The sequence below is a fragment of the Podarcis bocagei genome, assembly GCF_964188305.1.
Source record: "Podarcis bocagei genome assembly, chromosome: 6".
In the NCBI taxonomy this organism is placed as follows: Eukaryota; Metazoa; Chordata; class Lepidosauria; order Squamata; family Lacertidae; genus Podarcis; species Podarcis bocagei.
Genome location: NC_138130.1, coordinates 65,983,026 through 66,001,822, shown reverse-complemented (window position 1 = coordinate 66,001,822; position 18,797 = coordinate 65,983,026). Strand labels below are relative to the sequence as shown.

Here is an 18,797-nt window from a genome sequence, read left to right as displayed (position 1 = left end):
GTAGCACCTTAGAGACCAACTCAGTTAGTTATTGGTACGAGCTTTCATGTGCATGCACACTTCAAATACACTGAAACAGAAGTCACCAGACCCAATATTGGAAAGCAATGCTGGTACTTAAAAATATACATATATATATATATATCCATATTGCTTTCTGTTTTAAATTCATAAGGAATATTTATGAACCAGTAAGTTAGCCATACGTAGGCTTTAAAGTTAATGTAGACTTACTTGGGAGTAAGTTGATTGAATTCTGAGGGTGTTGCTTTGAGTAGGCATGTGTTGGATTGGATTGTTTGTCTAGACAAGATGCAAGATTTTAGACTGCTAATCTCAATGACCACTCTGTTTCATTTATTTTAATATATCACCATTTTCTGTGGTCTACTCTCACAAGGCCTTAACTTTCTTGGGACATAGCAATCTATTATTGCCATCTGTCTTTTGCATGTAAATAGAGTTAACTAGATAGCTAACTATCATAATGTCAGAAAAATGTCCCTGATGTGACTCCACATTGATTTTCAATTATCCTTTTTTCCTTTTGGGAATCAAAACATGATAAACCACTTCAGCTGGCAGGAACTTGAGAGGAAATGGGCGGCCTTGCAGAGTGCCCGGAATGGATTTCGGTAACATCAGGAGACCTATTAAGAAGAAGAAACTAAAATCTGAAAAGTACACTGATGAATGGATGAATTCATTTTTCATTCATATTCATGTGAACTTTACACAGGGACTGTTCCAGTTAGGGAGAACTCTCCAACAAAACTTTAAATGAGATTCTTCCATGCAAAGAAATAGCCTGCCATAGAGAAAACAAGTTGATCAAAGATGAGTCGAGGGAGTCCCATCATTCCCTCCTATCCCAGTCTCTTGCTAAATAAACTAATCATCTTTCCATCTGAGATTTTGCAGTTTCAAAGTTCACTAGCTTCATCCAACTAATCACCCCAGGAGAGAAGCTGCCAATAATGGATAATTAAGTTGCATGGGGCTCTATTAAAACTTTAGAAGACAATATTTTTGAGATCTGTAGTTGCAAATTAGCTGCAATGGGCATTGTTAAGGAGACACTGTTTGCATAAAGACATAAACAGTAGGGGGAAGTACATTAAGATTATTCCCCAGTGATTGAGAATTGCAGCAAATTCATTTTACTCAATTCCAAAATTAGAAATAGAGCCCTGAGCATTCATTAAGGAATGCAGTTGTGCTGCAGACAGGAACATCAAGACAGAACTCCAGAGACCTTCCTTTCCATTCTGGCATACAAAATGATTGGCGTTTTCTTTTTTTAAAAAAGTGGGGCAGCAGGCGGGTGGGGGGCGAAAATCAAACAGTAACAACTTTACACTGAAGTGAACAATGTGACTACTGCTTAGATACATTGATGGTCAAACCATATGACCTTTCAACAGCTAATTTTATGGCCTCATTTATCGAAACTTTCCATTGAGATATATAAGCACTGCAAGCTGCTATAGTTGGGAGTGCCTGACATTTTCAAGTGTGCTTGCTTCAAAAGACAGAATGAGACAGAGCTCTAATTCTGACTGGGACCTTGTAATGTGTGCTAATAAAGTCATAAAGCAGCTGCATTGTTTTCGTTTGTGTGTATAATTGTCCAGAGCTTTATTCTACTGGGTCAAATTATTTCAAGTTAGAAGGTTAACCTTTAGAAATTCAAGAAATTAAAATCCCATCAGACATTTTGGAAATTTTCTCATGATGAAAGAACAGGGTGAAATCTAACTGCAACTGCTAGGAGTATTTACATAGCTCAAACGTTTCCATAGATTTGATGTCGTTGCAGAGGAAACCCTGCACTTCAGAAGATCAAGAACAGGATGTGACTGAATGATTACCTGTTGGAATATCTCCATTCCCAGGGTTCCACATTGCAATGGAATGACTAGGCCCCTGAGTTAAATAAGCAAAGAAAGAGATGCGTAAATTCCATGCCTTCATAATCAGACACAAAAGCAGGTTTTGTCTTTACTAGACCTTTCTACAGGGCCGGATTTAGGTTTGATGAAGCCCTAAGCTACTGAAGGTAATGGGGCCCTTTATATGTCCAGCTGTCCTTGTCAACAACAAATTGTTGCTTTTTTTGTGTTGAATATATGCAATATAGTAATTTATGGATCTTGTTGTTGTTTAGTCATTTAGTCATGTCCGACTCTTCGTGACCTCATGGACCAGAGCACGCCAGGCACTCCTGTCTTCCACTGCCTCATGCAGTTTGGTCAAACTCATGCTGGTAGCTTCAAGAACACTGTCCAACCATCTCATCCTCTGTTGTCCCCTTCTCCTTGTGCCCTCCATCTTTCCCAACATCAGGGTCTTTTCCAGGGAGTCTTCTCTTCTCATGAGATGGCCAAGGTATTGGAGCCTCAGCTTCACGATCTGTCCTTCCAGTGTGCACTCGGGGCTGATTTCCTTCAGAATGGAGAGGTTTGATCTTCTTGTAGTCCATGGGACTCTCAAGAGTCTCCTCTAGCACCAGAATTCAAAAGCATCAATTCTTCGGTGATCAGCCTTCTTTATGGTCCAGCTCTCACTTGCATACATCACTACTGGGAAAACCTAAAGCCATTTTATTAGTTTTTATCTAAAGCCATTTTATTAGTTTTTATCTAAAGCCATTTTATTAGTTTTTTATCTTATATTTTGGAAATGTACATCCAGGTTTTTTCCTTTAATTTTTTTTGGGGGGCCCAAAAGAGTGGGGCCCTAAGCTATAGCTTGTTTAGCTTATACTAAATCTGGCACTGCCTTTCCATCTCCTTATTCTGGATTAAGACCCTACATGAAACCTGGCTAGATTATTATGTGGAGTTTTAATAAAAAAAACCATCCGAGGACCAGGACTGTTTATGAGTGTGTTGGCTCAAGTAGATCAGCCCTTAGTTTTAGCATGAATATGAAGCAGTAAATCTGATCTTCAGTCAAATTCAACTTCTTCTTACATCTTTACTCAAAGAAACAAAAAAGTCATAAATATAAAAGTGGCAAAGAGCAAGGAACATTCTGTGCTGCATTTGTATTTTCATGCAGTTCCTTCAATGGTTTTATATTTGAGTCACTTAGGCTGCAATCCTTCTTCTTCTTTGGCGATCACTCGTAGCCAAGTAAGATTGTCTTCCATATACACGGTTTTAACAATGAGTCTGTAAGTGACTGTGGAGGCCAATTCTGGATCCACACGTCCTTCCACAGTGGGGACATTGGTTTCCGGGCAGGAGTCGATCACGGTGTGGATTTGCCAAGCGTGCCTTCCTCTTAGCACATTTCTCCCTTGCGTCCTGAGTTCGAGTGTCTTCAAAGCCCATGACACCTTTGGTAAAGGCTGTTCTCCAACTGGAGCCCTCGCAGGCCACTTGCAGAGAAGTAAGCTCTCTTGAACTCAATGGGGATGGCAGACATGTGGAATTGCACTATGAGCAACACTGCCTCAGAGGTGCATTTTGTGAATTGGATAAGTCTAAGATAACCAACTCCCCGCGTTTAGAAAGAAAATACAGTGTGTGTTTGCAAAAGACAGTCAAAGCTTGCATCTCTTTGGAAAGATAATATCTGGCCTTAGACGCTTGCTGTGAATAATTCTCCACTTCCCCCTGAAATTATTTTGAATAAATACTAACAATTCAATTGTTTCTGCAAGCTCTGTTGCTACTTCTCTTATGTGGTGGTGGTAACACATGCAGCTTGAATCTGGGGACAGTAGATACAGACACTGAAGCCATAATGACCGAGCTGATGTGGCAAAGACATCCTTTTAGCAGTTTGTTAGTTCAGAACTGATGAGCAATTCAGCTGCAGCCCCAAGCTCCCAAGTGTTGGAATACTCTTAAAGGTCAACTGCAAAGTTCTTCCTGGAACTTACAGTCGAAAAACAATACTGGGTAGCATTAGACGCCACCTGCCCAGAAGCTCCTCTAACGACTCTCCTTTTCACAGGGCTGTTCTGAAGCTTCCCTGTCACTCTGAGCTCCTTGGAGGAAAATAGTGATACAAATGTAATACACAAACAACAATTTCATAAGAACCAATGTGGTACAAGGGTTACAATTGCTGGAGCAGCAGCTCCCAACTGAGCCATGAAACTTACTGAGTGGTCTTGGACCAGATTCTCTCTCCTGTACCTCTCAGGGTTGCTGTTGTAAGGAAAAAATGGGAGGACCATTTATACTGCCCTGAATTTCTTGGTGGAAGAGAGGGATAAACGTGTGATTAAATAATAATAATAATCAGCCATTCAGATGTATATTCATGCAAGCACATAGTGGATGCTAGAATCATGGCCACAATACTTATTCTTCTTCATACAGCCTAAGATGTTCATGCATGCAAGTTTATTTTTTCCCTTCAGTGATCACACAATGTTGTTGTCTTCATCAAAATGCCATCCCACAAACCCACCCACCCCATCTAATCCAGATTTACCATTTCTGTCTTGTTGTTTGTTACATAGTGGATAGTCTGCGGAAATGGTAGACCTGAATTAAATGGGGAGATACCGTAGAGTGGCATTTTGATGGGAATGACCTGCATCTGTAAGCAGCACCAAGCAAGAATGCAGCTAATGAAAGCAATGTCTAAACCAGGCTTCCTCAAATTCAGCCCTACAGATGTTTTGAGACTACAATTCCCATCATCCCTGACCACTGGTCCTGCTAGCTAGGGATCATGGGAGTTGTAGGCCAAAAACATCTGGAGGGCTGAGTTTGAGGAAGCCTGGTCTAAACAAACTGAATGTTTTGGAATTGAGCTTTGAACTTGTTTTACGTTACATGAGAAAATGACAGCTTTTCTCAAGTGACATGCTTTAATTCAGATGTTTGAGTGTTGTTCATGTGCTACAGAAAATAGAAGAGTGTCATTTTCAATCAAATAGATAATTGGTCTTCAGCTGGTGCGTCAGGATCCATATCATTTGAACTAAGGTGGGTTGCAACAGTAGCACTTCCACTATGAAAATATATGGTAAAAAATTAAAATTTAAGACCTTAAATGCATGTTTGGGCCTAAATAATATGAAAAAGATTATTATTATTATTATTATTATTATTATTATTATTATTATTACCCCAGCCACTCTGGGCAGCTTCTGGGGGAAGTGTGAAAAACAGATTAACTTGCCACATATTAAAACCTCCCAAATCTTCAAATGCAGTTCAGTTGTCATGCTGAAGTTCAAACAGCTATGGGCAAACCAAATCTTAGTCATATTTTCATTATTGCTCAAGCTCAGAATGCCCAACCCACCACAATCACACACACACACACTTGCATTTCCAGGGTATCAGTTTTAGCTGAGCAAGTGGAAGATTGCTGACGGGAGAATAATATGTAAGCTTTGGTAGTATCCTTAGCTGATGTTTACAGTATTGAAAAGCTATTTCTTAGAAAATTATACCCTAAACCTGTTCTTCAAATAAAATCCATTTTGTACCCTAAATAGCATCTTTATCATTATTCACTGTAAATGAAATTCTCATTCAAGTGCAACAATGGCAAAATGCCAGCTGACTTTAAATGCAGCCAGGCTTTCATCACTTATATATGTATATTCTCTGGATGGGTAAATTTTATGTTTTTGTAGTTTTTGCTGTTTTCCTTAAAAGCAATAAACAGTTAAATTACCTGTTATTTGCATATGTCCCTGAGATACTTCTCCGAATACAATATGTCCCCCAGGTCTTAGACTGACGGTTAAATAGTGCTTCCTGAATTAATCTATAGGAGCCTGAGAGGAAGCGAAGCTGATGTTCATTGGTAAATACAGTACAGCAATTTCAGGTAGGTACCTGTATGCTTTCTTAACAGCATTTTGGGTTCTCACATTGATAAGTCACATTATCCTGCCAATAGAACTCTAGTCTCATTCTTGCTAGGACCAGACTGTCAGGAATGAAATATATCGATTATGCTTGATCTATCTGTAATAGTATTTCCATGCTACCTTGAATGAGCTCACACTTTTGCTTCTCACTTGAGAAATGTAGCCAAATGAAACTTTACATGTCTGAAACACCCGTAAACCAGTTTGCGATAGCGAAACATTCATATCATCTGACATCACTTCAAATACAGTACAATGTGTAAACTCTATCAAGCGGGGTGCATGAATGTGAGGTAGGTAAACCCATTTTGGGATGAAGGGTGGTACAGGTTTTTAAATAAATGGATGAGCTATAACGGAATGGCCATTGTGGAGGTAGAGTTTGCAATCTAAGCTACTGGAAGTCACGAGTTTTACCTCCAGGTTTGATTTTGAAGGGCCATTGTTCAGTGGTAAAGCATCTGTTGTGCATAAAGAAGGTCCAGCATATCTTGGTAAGGTCGGGAGTGATCCCAGCCTGCTCATCTCAGAGAACCACTAGCAGCTGATATGCACAGTGCTGAGCTAGTAGACTGTTAAGGCAGCTTCCTAGGTTCCTATGAGGATTGCCTCTTGGTGCTGCAATTCAAGCCTACTTTCCCAATCCAACAAGGACCATTCATAAGCAGAAACTGAGAAACGTTCATGATTCCTCATCCAAATCAGGTTCCTTTCTTGCAAATGAATGCTGTTCACTTGGGTCCCTCTGCAGCATCTCTCCATCCAAGGTCTATAGAATCATATAGAGTGGAACGGGTCTTGCAAGCCACATAGTCCAACTTCTATGCAGGAAATGCAGAAATGGAGCATCCCCAACAGATGACTGCCCAGCATCTCCTTGAAAAGTGAAAGAAAGCCCACCACCCCTCTATGACACTGGTTCCTTTGTCAAAACACTCTATACAATTATAGAGTATACACATACTCTATACACATAGTTCCCCATTCAAGAACAAGACCAGGAACAGAGCAGGGAAATATGGTTGGCTCTGACAGCGGATATTACCTGTTTGGGGATGAGGGATGTGTCTCTTTTCCTCCCCTCTTGCAACAGTAATCAGAGTAAAAAGAGTTAACAGTACTAACCATCTATCCCAAAATGAAATCTGTGTGAACAGCCATATACATGCAACCTGCTGCTGCATGCAAGGATCTTTGAACTCAGGTGATTCACCCAGAAGTAGGGATGGTCAAGGACTGGAGCCATTGACCATCCTTGAACTTACTCTTGAATGCCATGGGGCTCAAGGTTTAGATCACAATCTTGCAATCTAGTTAAACATTTCATTCATGGAAGCTTATTTTACTGATCCTCCTAAAACTACAGGTGAAACATTATGTTGTTGTTGTTGTTGTTGTTGTTACAATTCATTACCTGCCCTTTACCCTAAGGTCCTGGGGTGGACTGCAACAATTAAATCACCACATTAATATTAAAACACAATGTTAAAGACAGTTTAAATGAATTCAATCCATGCAACACATCCCACAACAACACTGTTTCTTTCTCCTCGGTGGACATTTTTGCCTTCTCAAATTGGACATCTTCCTGTAGCTCCCAGTTTCCCCTCTCAGTGCTTCAGACGTTTCCTTTCCTTTAGTCCACTTTTAATTGCACAAGTGGAAAGTTCCACTGCTTGTTTCACTCCCTCCCACAAAATGCTGGCAGTCTGGAAGCACCCTAAATGCATCGCATAATTCTATTCGGTTAGGTATGTGGTCTTTTTGGCTTTTGCTTTTTGCTTGCTTTTACAAATACATGAAAAGATGCATAGGTTCTTTTTTCTGACTACAAGAGTGGCTCACCGACTTAAGCATCCAATCCATTGATTCAGCTGAATAAAGAATCCTACTTGAAATGAATATTGTATACATTGCGCTTGGCTTTGTCTATGTGAGAAATAGCCTTGAGTTAACCATGAGGAACCATGAACCTTTGTCTTGGCTGGTCGTGCATATCTTCCAGTGTTGTGAGCCAAAAGAATGGTGAAGTATCAGGTGCACACCACCTTTGCACGTACACATCAGGTTTCTTTTTTTTTTACTCTTTTCTGCATGTCTTTGACTTCTGTAAGAAGAACTATAAATGCCTCACAAACCACCTCTGACTTCCAGTGACAATAGATCTGCCTTCAGGGGCTAGGCTCCAAAGGTTCTGCATGACACCAAGTTGGGGAAGGTTGGAATAGGTTATGCCTGTGGGGACTAGTTGAGAGATTTGGAGCTATGGACAGTCAGAGTAGAATAGTGTTGGACCTGGTACATCATGATAAGGCAAGTACCAGTCTTCTGAAACCAGAAGGGCTCCAACCCAGCTCTGTCCATGCAAACAAACCAGGTGTTAATGCACAACATGTAACGTATGAATTGGGATGTTCATCTGAATGCATGTCAGAATGTGCATCCCACTGTCTGTTCAAGTGTGACTCTGGATGGAAATCCAGTTTATGCCCCCAGGTCCCAATCCAGCAAATGATACACATATAAGTCTGTGTGATCATCTGAGACATTTACATACCAGCGTTATGTTCTTACAATGAAAATTAAAGAACCCCCTGTCAAACAATAACAATAAAAACACAATATATAAGATGTACAGGAACACTGTATATAATATGCAATGTTGCTGCAAACTGCTGGAGGGGAGAGGGCTTTTGTGTTTGAGTCCTGCTTATGGGTTTCCCATAGGCATCTGGCTACCGTCAGAACAGAATACTGCTGTAACAACAACAACAACAACAATTTATTTATACCTCACCCATCTGGCTGGGTTTCCCCAGCCACTCTGGGCGGCTCCCAACAGAATGTTAAAAATGAGATAAAACATCAAACATTAAAAATTTCCCTAAACAGGGCTTTGGCATGAATGAATGTGGCTCTTTTACTCTTAATAAAAACTATTAGCTCAATAAACAAACAACAAATATAAATTAAAACAATTAAAACATAGATCCTCCTGGATCAGGTTGAAGATGCTTAAACACTCCTTTTGTCTCCATGGCTTTTATGTTTAAAAGATATTTCAGTGGATCCAAACAGTTGCTTGGGGAGACTGTCAGCCAACAGAATTTTGGACTTACTCCCCCCACCCTCCCAACAATTGGCTGCTATCTCTTATTATCAGCTGCTTTTGAAACACTGCTTCATTTCAAACAGAGCTTGCCATAAAGGACAGAGCAGTGGTAGTAGTGGGGCTGCTTATTACCGTAAACAGGTCTGAGGTGTCCTTGAGCTCGCAGGACTAGCTTAATAGGTTCTGGATTTGGGACTGTTCATCTTACGGATCTGATTTGCTCCTTTGTGAGAAAATGCAGGGTTAACACCCACCCACACAAACTGTAAGAAGCTGCATTAATGTTTTATTTGGGATAAACAAAATAATTTCTCATGAAAATGTCCAAATGGATGTTATGTCTAAAGAATGGCAATAAATATAAGTTTCAGCCATGAAACCTTATCTTTGATTTAGTAGAAATTACGTTTTTATGAGAAAATATGCACCCTGTAGGACACAAGGAAAAACTCAGGAAATAAGATCAACTTCTATGCTGTGTTAAGGGTAAAGAAGGAAAGACAAAGATTTAGCACAATTGTGGTGCATGGAAATTATTTATGAGGTAGAAGATATTTTTAAAAATTAATCTTGCTTCAAGGATGTGGAAGCTAAATAAATTATCTTGCTATATGGGTGACAGGGAAAAAAATAAGTTGGGAAAAGAAGACCATAATTTTGTTGTCTTGCATCTAAAGAGAAAATTGTCCAGTTTATTGCTTGAAAATGAGTGCCTCAGGAATTATTTAAAATGGTCTCCTTGAGGAGGCCATATTTTAAAATGGAGGTTTGTGAGGTGCTGCCAGAGCTGGCTCAGGACAATTTGCAGCCTGTCTCAGAGCAGCAAATGGCATTACCCCTACAGTCAAGTCTCACTGTTGGCCACCCAAGGCCAGCAAAGTTATTTTGGCCCCTGAGTCTGGGAGCCATACACCCTCCTTTACCAAGGCCAGTTCTCTGAAGGTGGCCTCTACTCTGAGGGCTGTCTGCTCTGTGACTGGTTTCAAGATAATAAGCCATCAGAAGGAAAACTGCAGCTTGGAGCTGACCATCAGCACTGCAGTTGTTTTAGTTCTTTAAAAGCATTTTAAAAATCTGGGGTGGAAGTGAGCAGTAGAAAGAACCAAGGCTGAAGAGAACCTCTCATATAAAAGTCTGAAACATTTCATACGTTCAATTTTCAAATGAGCATTAGCAAGCAGAAATTTAATTTTTTAAAAAACAAAAACAAATAATAAATACTGTTGAGAACCATAATGCCATTTAATTAGAAAAGATTAAAATAATAGAACACAGCTGGAAAATTAAAAATTTTGTGATACAAGGAGTAACTAGGTAGTAGAAATTGGCATGATATGCAAGGAAAGGAGCTTAAATCTGATTTGTCCTTTACATTCAAGCTTAGCAGGGTTATGTTTTGTTTGCAGCTGTGAGAAGTGCTCACTCTTCCGTATACACAGGATCAATATATGAACTCATTGGAATTTATTATGGAGCATTGGCAAAATGTGATCACCGGTGTTCCAAAACGAGCTGCAGAGATCATGAGTCTGCAGGTCAGAGGGTATGCATGTGTGTGTGTGGAGTAACCACAAAACATAAGAATTTAGGAATGCTGCTTTGTAGTGGGTGAGACCTGGGCCAGAACAGTGATAGCTCAGAATTGCCTATGCTAGGGGTAGCCAACATGGTGTCTTCCAGTCCTAAAATGCTCATAATCCCTGATCACTGGCAATTTTGGCCCAAGCATCTGGTGAGTACCATGTTGGCTAACCTTGGTCCACACTGGTGGGCAGCAGCTCTCCAGGATTTCAGACCAGGGTCTCTCCTGGCCCTACCTGGAGATGCTGGGGATTGAACCTGCGACCTTCTGCATGCATAGCAGATTTTCTGCCCCTCAGCTACAGCCCTTCTCCATAGAAACACTGTAGAATGTGGTGAAAGAAGTAAACAAATGTTTTTTAAAAAAATAAATTACATGAATATGAAGGCTACATGAGGGACTAAGAGGATTTTGACAATGGGAAGTGTTAGCTGATAGGTGAATAGCAGAGTTTTACTGTAAATTATATTCATACGGGTCCTTATTCTTGATCGTGATTCCTTTAGCTCCTAGTGATCCTCACATTCGTGTTGGCATCATTTGTTTCTTTTCCCTCCTCCATACAGGTAACCAGCTACTAGGGATTGGGTTATACGCTCTTCTGTATAAACTGCTCCTTCTCTTGGTGATTTAGTAATTGTGGGGTTAATTCTGTAGCAAAATGCTACTTGGGACCTACATGATATGAAGGCACAGATGCCAACCTTTGCTAGATTGCTTACAGCGGATTGACTCCGCATTCTGAGTGTTCACACACGTCGATCATTCTCCCATCTCAAAAGGCTTCTCCATTTCTTCTCTACAAATGGCCCCTGAGCAAATGGAAAACCAAACCTTTGTAGACGAATTTATTTTCCTGGGCTTTACAAACCACCCCAGCCTCTATGTTCTGTTCTTTTTAGTATTCCTAGTCATCTACACGGTAACTCTAGCGGGAAATGCTCTGATACTTGCCCTGATCAGAACAGATCTGACCCTTCATAGCCCTATGTATTACTTCCTGAGCAACTTGTCATTCCTAGACATTTGCTATATCTCTGCCACAGTCCCCGTTATGTTGGCTAACTTCTTCCGAGCAAAGAAAACCATATCGTATGCGGGATGCATTGTCCAGCTGTTCTCCCTCATTACCTGTGCAGGGACAGAATGTGTGCTGTTGGCTGTCATGGCGTACGACCGATATGTGGCTATCTGTAGCCCCTTGCATTATTCCAGCATCATGAGCAAGGGGGCTTGTACCAAGATGGCCGTGTTCTCCTGGATGTGCGGCTTGACAAACTCACTGGTGCACACCCTCCTAACATCGTCCTTAACCATCTGCAAGTCCAACGAGCTCAGCCACTTCTTCTGCGATGTCCCCTTGCTTCTGAAGCTCTCTTGCTCAGACACTTCTGTGAATGAAGCTGTGCTCCACCTGGCCAGTGCGTTGATAGGGCTCAGCCCCTGCCTCTTTATTCTGGTCTCCTACATCCGCATCATCTGTGCTATCCTGAAGATCAATTCCTCTGAGGGCAGAGTGAAGGCTTTCTCCACCTGCGCTTCGCACCTGATGGTGGTCGTGATATTCTACGGCACATCCAACTTCAACTATGACAGGCCAAGTTCAGGGTACTCCCTGGATGTAGATACTTTGGTTTCCTCGCTGTATTGCATTGTAACACCCATGTTGAATCCAATCATTTACAGTCTAAGGAATAAAGAGGTAAAGGCTGGATTGATGAGAATGGGCAAGAAATATTTCTCTTCCTCAGCTAGGACCTGAGGAGAGCAAAAAGAGAACTCCAGTGCACAATCATATGCACAGTGCTTTTTAAAAAGAAATAATGATAATAAAAATGTTTAAGGGTACTCTCATTTTGACTCAAGAAACTCACCATTTTATAATTCGAATTGGGAAAAATAAATACAGTAAATGGACAAAAGTACAAAGAACATGCATTACCTCATATTACACAGCCGACAGCTCATAGTAACTTCCACATTGGCATGAGGTTGTGTGCACTAACATCTTCCTGATTCCACACATCCACATTCCACACTGCTTCACACATTAAACGCTCACTTCAGGAAACACCAGGAAAGGAAATGAGCCCGCCATTGGGGGTAGCAATGGCACTGATGATTCACTGTACTATTCAACAGAACTGATGATTCACCGTGTTATTCAACGGAACTGACGATTCACCGTGCTAGAGAAGAAACTAATTTATTTTTTTTTAATTTAGTTTATTCTCCCATTAGATTCACAAAATGTTTAGGGGTATGCGTACCCCTGCGTACCCCCTCCCCCCAAAAGCACTGCATATGCATGTCCACTCAGAAGCAATTTCCACGGAGTTCAGGTAGGTGAGCCTGAGATGACTTTAACTAACTACAACCATTGTATCTGAACTGTTAGTTAGCCAAGCATTTGGGTGAGAGCTATTTATACGAAGGAAACACATTCAGATTCAGATTACTAGAACTTTTGCATAGGTATAAGCCGAGTTGTGGAAGCTCTGCTGAACATATACAAAATCTATATTAATTCAACATTACTAGTTCCTAGCAAAATATAAACATTTAATGAATGAAAGGATTATTGTTAACAAGTTTACTCTTCTAGAAACAGCTTAGCAGCTGTTTTGCCATTAGCAAACAGAGGAAGTTACCTTATTCTATACTAGCTCCATATGGTCTATACTGGCTGGCAACATTTCTCAAGGGTTTCAGACACGAATATTCTCTCAGTCTGACTTGAAGATGACAGGGATTGAACCCAAGTCCTTTTGCATCAAAGCAGGTGCTCTACCAATGATTCCCAATTAATATTTTAGGTATGGCCTTGGTTGGTCTCTTGATTAACATTTTGCTCTGGGTTTGGAAACTGGTTAGAGGGGCAACATTTTCATTTTTTTCTTTTTAAATGATATTTATTGAGAATTTAAAATTACAGAGAAAAAAAGGAAAAGGAAAAAAGATAGACAAAAAAAAGGAATTAAACAATACAAGTCAATAAAAAGAAAGAAAAAAGAAAAAAACAAAACACACAATACATCAAAACCAAAAACAAAAGCAAACAAAAAATTTAAAAACAAATCCAATATTCCCAAATCTTTATCTTTCATTAACTTGTTTCATCGACCTCCTCACACCTCCCTTTTTTGTATTCTAGTTATTAATTATCTCAGCAAATCCTTTCCATCTTTCACTATATTCTGTCATTAAATTACCTTAATTTATTTTAACCTTATCTTACCATTAAAAGCCCTAAAACTTAAAACTTATTTATACATAATTCCTTATAGCATTTCTACTAAAGCCAAATAGTTTCATTCCAACATTTTTTTCTAACACTCATTAATTTTACAATAATTCTCTAAATGAATTTTTAAACTTTCTTCCAATCTTCATCCATCGTCTCTTCTTCCTGGTCTCAGGTTTTGTCAGTCCTTTCTATCTCTTCCATCTAGTCCATCAACCTGGTGACCTTCTATCCGAGGCTCTTAAGACTTTTCCATGTCCCTTCTGCAGGTCTTCTTCATGTTTATACCTGCACTTTACTTTGTGTTCTGCTGATCTTATTCTTAGTTTCCTTTCTCACTGAGGGGTAGATCTCGGGGAGACTCCAACTTGACAATATCTCTATCCCTTCTTGACAGGTCAGCCCGTTCTCCATAGTCCGCACTGAAATCCAAAAGATATTTGAAGGCATGTTTCAAAGTCCCTCCAAGGTTAAGGGCCCCCACAACTCCAAACTCCCCCTGGCCCAAAAGCAGATCCCAAAAGTCAAAACATCCCTGCATAGGGGGATCTATCCAACTTCCCATCTCCAAACCAAACAGTACTCCATCTCTCCAAATCTGACTTTCTCCAGGTTCAGGCGTCAAAAACAACAGCTTATGTTCCTGCAAGGCCGCGGCTCTCTCCATTTCTATTACTTGAGGTTCAGCAACAACCTCCACCTTTGTCTTCTGCACAACTTGCCCTGTCAAAGCAAATTCCTGGGTTGGTTCCTGAGTGGTTTCTATATAGGTATTCACTGTTTGTCCAAAATTGCTAACTGCAACAGTCATCAAATCCATCTTCTCGTGTAGCTGTTCCAGTAAAGCGCTTGTCTTGCAAAAAGCAAGCACTAAGGCTTCTTCTGGGCACATTCTTGTTCAAGGTCAATGTCTGGTTCTCACGATCTTTAATCTCTACAGCTGTAGAATTCCCCAGATCGACTCCAGCAACAGTTTCACAAGCTCCCTCTAGAGGAAACAATTTCTGTTTGTATCCATCTTTTTGAAAACAGATCCAGCAACAAAATTACTTTCGTTTTTAGAATAGAATAGAATAGAATAGATTCTTTATTGTCATTACACAAGTGCAACATTGTACAAAGTGCAACGAAATTGGATGCCATCCCTTAAAACATCAAAAGCAAAACAACAACAACAACCAAACAAACCACATTTCTATCCAAGAGCTGTGGCCTTTTTGAATGCTGTAACTCGATAGTGTGACCTGGGAGTTTGATGGGTGTGGTGTGGGTGTGGCTGGAATGTGGTTTGTTTGGTTGTTGTTGTTGTTTTGCTTTTGATGTTTTAAGGGATGGCATCCAATTTCGTTGCACTTTGTACAATGTTGCACTTGTGTAATGACAATAAAGAATCTATTCTATTCTATTCTATTCTATTCTATTCCAGCCACACCCACACCACACCCATCAAACTCCCAGGTCACACTATCGAGTTACAGCATTCAAAAAGGCCACAGCTCTTGGATAGAAACTGTTTTTCAGTCTATTTGTCTTTGACTTGATGTTTCTATATCTCCTGCCAGAAGGCAGTAGTGCAAACAGACCGTGTCCCGGGTGAGATGAATCCTGCAGGATGTTATTTGCCTTCCTAAGACAACGGGAACCGTACAGTTCTTCCAAAGATGGGAGAGGATGACCAATAATCCTTTGGGCTGTGGTTATGACCTTCTGGAGCACCTTCCTCTCCCTAGCTGTACAACCGGAGAACCAAGCACAAATACAGTATGTAAGAATGCTCTCTATGGAGCCTCGGTAGAAGCACACCAGCAGTCTCTCACTCAGATTGTTCTTCTTTAAAAGTCTGAGGAAATAAATTCTCTGCTGGGCCTTCTTCACTAGAGCAGTGGTATGTGCGCTCCAAGTCATGCCCTGATCGATAGCTACTCCCAAAAACCTGAATTCCGCCACCCTCTCCACCCGTTCCCCGTTGATATACAAGGGCTGAATGTCCGCCTTTTTTTCCCTGTAATCCACCACCAATTCCTTGGTATTTTCAGATATTTTGTTCCTTTTAAATGCAAAAGGAAACACTGGAATCAATATGTTTCTCTTTTTTAACTATCTGTCAAGAAACATTTTATTCACAGTCCATGAACTTCCCCAAAGCGTCTGTCTCTGACACCCCGTTCCCAGGTTCAAGACGGTGGAAATTTATCTTTCTTTACTCTCTCTCCTGCAGGTTTAAACAATCTAAGATTTCCCCCCTCTTCTCTTGCTTCCAAGGGGGGTTTGGTAGTTTTAGCTGGTGGAAATTTAGTCCTTTACAAATGACTTTCCAGACTTTAGCTTGCAATGTCTTTGCTTCAATCTATTTACAAAAGTGGAAGACGGACTTCCTGTTTAGACCTTCCCGCTTCGGTGCCAAATTAAGATGTTTCATAGTCCAATTTTCCGTTCTACTCACGGGTAGTTGTTTAAAGTCCAATTGTCCACAGGAAAAAATCAGCGCTCTCCGGCAACAGCAATGCGGCTTCACTCCGTAAAAAGAGCAGTTGATTCGAAGCACCGCACCGCTCACCCCACGTCGCTCCGGATCCCCGAAACCGGGTTTCCCCGCGAGTAGGGGAGGCGCAAAAGGTGCCAGCTGAATCCCACGTCCACAGGCTTCTCCCGCCTGTGGTTTTTAATGGGTCTCCGCCTTGCCATGGCGGTCCAGACCCTAATTTCCACGGAGCGGATTCCTGTGGTTTTTAATGGGTCTCCGCCTTGCCGTGGCGGTCCAGACCCTAATTTCCACGGAGCGGATTCCTCCCGATCAGAGGAAATCCGCCATTGCTGGAGGCGCTAACCCAGAAGTCGAGGGGCAACATTTTCCTCACATTCATCTTTTTTGAATTCCACACATATACAAATATCCCTCCCTGCAAGCAGAAAATTAGCACAGCAGGGAGCATCCCACCTATTGCACTCTTTTTCTGGTTGCGGGGAAATGTTCTTTTTTTTAATGTGGAAGCATCTTCAAAACTGTGGTGGGGGGAAACCCTCACCATTTTCTGCCTGTAACTCACAATATTGTCTCAAGGCTCTTCCTCCTCAATCTGATGTATTTAGTATAGTGGCTAAGCAACTGAGCTAAAAATCAGGAACTCCTTGGTTCAGGTCTCAGCTCTGCTAGGCTCTCTTCTCTGTCCTTAAGCTTACCTCCCCATCTGTATTCTGGGGGAGATAATGCAGGCTGACCTTGCAAGGTTGTTGTAAGGATTGCAAGCTGACATAAGTGAAGTGCTTTGAGCATGTCTCATTGTCATGTGCAGACAAGCCAGTACTTGAGATTTACTGGTTATGGGAAGGCCTTAGCAGAGGACCTGTCTTGAATGCAGAAGGTCCCAGGTTCAGTCCCTAGTATCTCCAAGCAGGACTGGGGTAAGATCCTGCCAGAAATCCTGGAGAGCCACTCCCAGTCAGTGCAGACAATTATTAGCTAGATGGACCAGTAGGCAGCCAACTCTTCTTATGTTATGCTTACCAATGGCACATTTCCCCTTCGTGTCCATGTATCTCAGGCCGTGCTTAATCCCCTCTGTGGCCAGAAAATAAGGGCATTTCCTCAAAACGCTCAGTTCAGATCTTTTAGGGCACCTCGTTGTTCAAAGCAGCAATGTATTTCTCTCCATCTCAGCCTCCTTCCTGCACATTTTGCCTCCTGGGCATTTAGAACACCAAATTCCCATCTATCTTAGGAGAGGCTGAACCTCTGCAACTGGATGAATGGAAGTGGTTGAGTGTACTCCGCTGGGCTCCACCTGTGTCAAGTATAGAGAGGGAGCGGAATGCCACTGTGAGTTGATTCCTAAATACCAGTGGTTCAATTATAAGTGCAGTGCTTGAGTGCCACCTAGGAGGGTCAATTACAGACTTCCCTTGCAATATCCTTGGAGGCTTTACCTGAGTTAAGGGCCAGATTGTCTTGTATATTATGGTTTTATTCTGCCAGAGTAACATTCAAAGGCCTTGACGTTAGCGTAAAAGTAAGAAGTTTTCTATCTCTCGAGCTGCAGCTGCTTGAGAGCTGGAAAACGTATTACTGCAGTAGTAGAACATCATCCTTAAGAGGGAACAAAAGCCCTAAATGCTAAACAGGAATAATTGCAGCAGAAGTAGCTAATGGTGTAGAGTTTAGAGACACACAGACACAATGTATTGTTCATAATTTGGGGGAAATAGCTTCTTACTGTCTTGGTAGCGTCTGCATCGAAAGCAATCACCTGAACACTGCTACAATGAAACTCAAAAATTTGATGATCTTGATGAAAAACAAACTCCTTCCTTCCTTCCTTTTTTGTTGTGGGAGCTGGCATTTTTATTTAAGGGGGAGTTTACAATTTTCCATTTCATTATAGCTCTTTTCACTTACTAAGGTCACCATTCTTTCATCTTGTAATCCACCTTTATCCTTGGATTGGTAAAAACAAAACTGACTCCAGAAACTATTTAAAATGTGAAAAATTAAACCTTCTAAAATGTTCTGCTAAATAGTTCTTACTGCTCCCCAGTTGCTTTATAAAATGGAGAATTTTGAATGGCAACATCTGTAAAGCAGTGCAAAAGGTGGTGGTGGGAAACAGCAGCACTGGAGGATGTGACTTTTTACACCCCAGTCCTTCCCCAACTCCTTCCGCTTCCTGAATTCTCCTACAAAATACTCCCTCTCCTCCAAACACAAAGAATCACATGCACAATCCCTTAGATTGCAAACCTGCAGGGCCTGTTGTATTTTTGCAAGTGCCTACCAATTTCAGGAGCTCTTCCCTGCTCTCCTACACACACACACACACACATATATATATATTGTTATGTAGTGTAGTTTCACCCTGGGCCAACAGGGGGATACTGTATATAGTTTCACTCAGGTCTGTAGATAGTTTTCACTCAGGTCCGCGGCAGTTAGTTTAGGCGGGAACTCTGAGCTGTTGTGGTTACAATGTTGACAGCCGGCTGCCTATAAATACAGGCCGGCTGAGCTGTTCAC

General features: G+C 41.1%; 1 protein-coding gene across 1 annotated transcript; it reads left to right on the top strand.

Moving 5' to 3' along the window:
• Positions 1 to 11,365: 11,365 nt before the first annotated feature.
• On the top strand, positions 11,366 to 12,307 carry LOC308588544 (olfactory receptor 5V1-like; the record flags this gene model as incomplete). Its single annotated transcript, XM_081196955.1, has 1 exon — positions 11,366 to 12,307. The coding sequence occupies one exon, from the start codon at positions 11,366 to 11,368 to the stop codon at positions 12,305 to 12,307; it is 942 nt and encodes a 313-aa protein (XP_081053081.1).
• Positions 12,308 to 18,797: the final 6,490 nt, after the last annotated feature.